Source organism: Corvus brachyrhynchos, unplaced genomic scaffold (genome assembly GCF_000691975.1).
Source record: "Corvus brachyrhynchos isolate BGI_N302 unplaced genomic scaffold, ASM69197v1 scaffold148, whole genome shotgun sequence".
Taxonomy (NCBI): domain Eukaryota; kingdom Metazoa; phylum Chordata; class Aves; order Passeriformes; family Corvidae; genus Corvus; species Corvus brachyrhynchos.
In genome coordinates, this window is record NW_008239785.1 from 3,020,745 (window position 1) to 3,024,343 (window position 3,599).

The following is a 3,599-nucleotide window of genomic DNA, read 5'->3' on the forward strand; positions in this document are numbered from 1 at the left end:
AGCCCAAATGTTTATTGTTAAACTGTGGTGTAAGAGCAGCTCCTGCCTGCGGGAGCAGGTGCCTGGAGTGCCGTGGGTGATTCTCACTGTGTGTATGTTTCTCTTTCCCCTTTCAGCAACCAACATACGTTCAGGCTCTGTTTGATTTTGATCCCCAAGAGGAAGGAGAGCTGGGCTTCCATCGTGGAGACTTTATCCAAGTCCTTGACAATTCTGACCCCAACTGGTGGAAGGGAGCGTGCCGTGGACAGACGGGCATGTTCCCACGCAACTACGTGACCCCAGTGAACCGGAACATCTAGAGATAAATATTAGAGATTATTTAAGGAAACCAGAGAAACAGTAAATACACATACAGAGCCTAACTGCAGCCAGTGACCTAAAAATCACACGGCGGTAAAACCAGAGTCACCTTTCACCGTGAGGTGATCCTCCTTCCCTCAGTATGGAACTTCAGGGGCGGGGGGGAAGAGTTCAACTTACACACCAAAACTTATCTTAAAGAAAAAAAAAAAAAGGAAATAAAAAAAGGAGAGAGAGAGAGAGAAAAAAATGAAAATAACAAATTTCCTCAGCTGCTCCTGGGTTATCCCCCTTTATTCACTCTTGTTGCAAATGAGTGTTTTAAGGTCACTTAAGGTCTCACCACCACAACTCTTCTTGTTTCCCCCTCCTCCTCTGTCCATCAGTGCATGAAGTTTTAATGCCATATAAAGTCCTAGCCATGCAGTTAAAGGAAAAGGGAGAAACTCTGCTGGTATTTTCTCTCTCTGCAAACAGTCTTCATTTGACATGAAGGGACATGAGAGAAGAACCAAATCTACAGTCCTGCCTTTAAAAAAAAACAAAAATCATCAGTCTCTGCTTTTGCCTTCAACATTCAGCATTTCTCGCCTGGGAAAGATGAGGTGTTAATCTAATTTTTATTGTCTCTTCTCCTTTGGCACTTTCTTCTGAAGCTCAGCAGCTTCCAAACAGAGGAAGGGAGAAGAGCTGTGTGGCTTTTTGTTCTGTTTTTTTCTTTTGAGTCACAGAGCTGCTTTGAGAAACTCCAACATACAACTGAAGTCTATTAATGCTGTGCTGACAGCTTTTTTGTTTTTTCTTAAAGGTGTACGGTTGAGCACATTCTGTAATTTTTTCCATAGTGCCTTTCCCTTATTTTCTTTTTTATTATTTTTTAAGTTAAAAGGACAGTCCAGAGCTTTTCAGAGGGGTTTTTTTTTCTGCCTATGTGTAAATAAATACTTTGGGGGAAGGGGGCAAAGGAGGGTGGTTTTATCAATGGACACTTGAGAAAAATCTTCAAACAGAGATGGAGCTTTAATCTTCAGATTTGTCTTATTGTTCAACTTCCCTTATTCCAAGGAAGATAAAATCAAGGCATTCAAGTGGCAACTTAGGCTGCTCAGAGGTGGAGAGCTGCAACCAGGAGCCTCAGAAGAAGTAACAGAAAGGGGAAAGTTATGGTCAGGGAAAATGAGGAAGAATATTTTGGGGAGGGAGGGTTAAGGGGGGAATTTGAGAAACAATAGGCCTGAGATGTCCTACAAAATGTACATTCCTTGGGTGGAAAACTTCATAATGCAGAGAAACCTCAAGAAATAGTGCTTGAAAAAAACTTTACGCTCTTAGTGAATGTTTCTACGTGATGCATGTGATCAGCCTGTCTCCTCGGCCTGGATAGGCAGTATTTGCAGTCGTTGCTCTTGAGAAGTGGAGTTGGCATCCCCGTTCTTCAGTCTCTCCTCCTTCCTCAGGTCAGTGTTCCTGTTGAAGTAGCTCCCCGCCCGCTCCCGTTCACAGCAGGCTGTGTGTGACTGTTCTCCCCACCCTGCACCCCCGGGGTGTTTCTGGTGGCCCTTTGCTCCTCGCCAGAGCAGTGTGACATTAAATTGGACAGAAGGAAAGCAATCAGCCCGCAGCGCTCTCTGTGCCAATCTTCAGTTGCGTTTTTTCCCTCGGTGGCCGTTTGGCTGGATCCCTTCACCCCACCAACGCATCCCAACCTGCAGCAGAGATCTCCTCCCGCCCTGCCTCAGCACGGGCAATCTTTTGTTGGAGGGTGCCTTTTTTTGTACTAAGTGTTACAAAAGTTTTACTCATGAGATGGACTCTGCCTTACACTTTAATTTTCCAGCAAATGAAAGAGAGAGCTACCCTGTAGAGTATTACTTTCTCCCCCTCTCCTTGCTAGCTGTCACTCACTTTCTTCCCACTTTGTAAAGTGATTGGAAAAGGAATCTATGGCATTCTACACCTGGACCATTTGATTGTTTCCTTATTTTGGAATTGGTGTATATCATGCAGCCTTGCAGACATATGTCTTGTGTGTGTATATATATTAAAAAAAAATTCCGTGTTTAAATAAAAAAAAAGGCCTATGTACTTAATCCTTTAACTCTGCAGCAGCATTTGGTAGATAGTAATTAACTGTGAATAATAAATATACATTGAATTCTTCACTTGAGCATCTGTCTGTTATTTTCAGTTAACTGACCGAGGTATGACTGAGCTTGTAGTTCAGACACTTCTGGAGCCTTTTGCTAAAAGGGAGAGGTGGATGTTGGGCTGATGTAAGCACAGCAGCCAGGCTCAGGCTGTTGTGGCTTTGGCTCTGCTCTATCAGGGCCCTGCAGATTGTTTTCACTTCTGTTACCGAAGGAAGAATGGCTCTGTTGTGCTAACAAGGTGTGTGGGCAGCTCTCTGCAGCTTTTCCCCAGCCTTTGTAAGTGGTCAGAAAGTGCCTGTGGGCGTGAATGTTACAGCCAATTTTAACATACAATAGGAAAAGGCCCACATGGGAGTTTTGAGTGGTTTTTTAACAGTTGCTCTTAGTTACTATGCTTAAATACTGATGATGTCATGGTGGAAATGCCTGGATATTCCTATGATTAGTTCTTTCTCTTTTTTTGTGCCAGAAGTCACTGGAAAATTCACGGTGTGGCTTGAAGCGCTCGACTTTTTTTGGAATGCTGTAGCAGAATATGTTGCTCGAAGTGGTGAATTACTGTACCTTGGGTTGCTTAGACTCTTGCTTCCCCTGTGCCATAGGGACAAGAGAAGGTTTGTTGGTCTGTGGTGGTGGTGGGAGCAGTGCTGAGGGCGGTGTGCGCCATGTGCTGACCTTCCCCTCTCACAGCCCTGGCTTGTGGGACCAGAGAAGGGCAACAGAGCTGGGGAAGGGTCTGGATCACAAGTGTGATGAGGAGTGGCTGAGGGAGCTGGGGTTGTTTAACCTGGAGAAGGGAAGATCAAGGTGACCTTGCTCTCTACAACTCCCTGACAAGAGGGTGCAGCCAGGTGGGAGTCGGGCTCTTCTCCCAGGTAACAAGTGACAGGAGGACATAATCTTAAGATGCACCAGGGGAACTTTAGGTTGGAGATCAGGAGGAATTTCTTTATGGAAAGGGTGATTAGACATTGAAACGGGCGGCCCAGGGCGGTATCACCGTCCCTGGAGGTGTCTAAGGAAAGACTGGATGTGGCACTCAGTGCCATGGTCTGGCTGGCAAGGTGGTGTTGGATCACAGGCTGGACTCCATGGTCTCGGGTCTTTTCCAGCCCCGTAGATCCCGTGGTTCTGTGAACGCCCCAT

The 3,599-nt window shown here is 45.5% G+C and overlaps 1 protein-coding gene across 1 annotated transcript in view; it reads left to right on the forward strand.

The window, feature by feature from the left end:
• GRB2 (growth factor receptor bound protein 2) overlaps positions 1-2,470 on the forward strand; it is a 45,408-nt gene extending 42,938 nt beyond the window's left edge. Inside the window, exon 5 of the mRNA XM_008640589.2 lies at positions 117-2,470. Within this exon, the coding sequence (XP_008638811.1) occupies positions 117-302 (186 nt within the window). The 3' untranslated portion in view covers positions 303-2,470. The remainder of the gene's footprint in view (positions 1-116) is intronic.
• Positions 2,471-3,599: the final 1,129 nt, after the last annotated feature.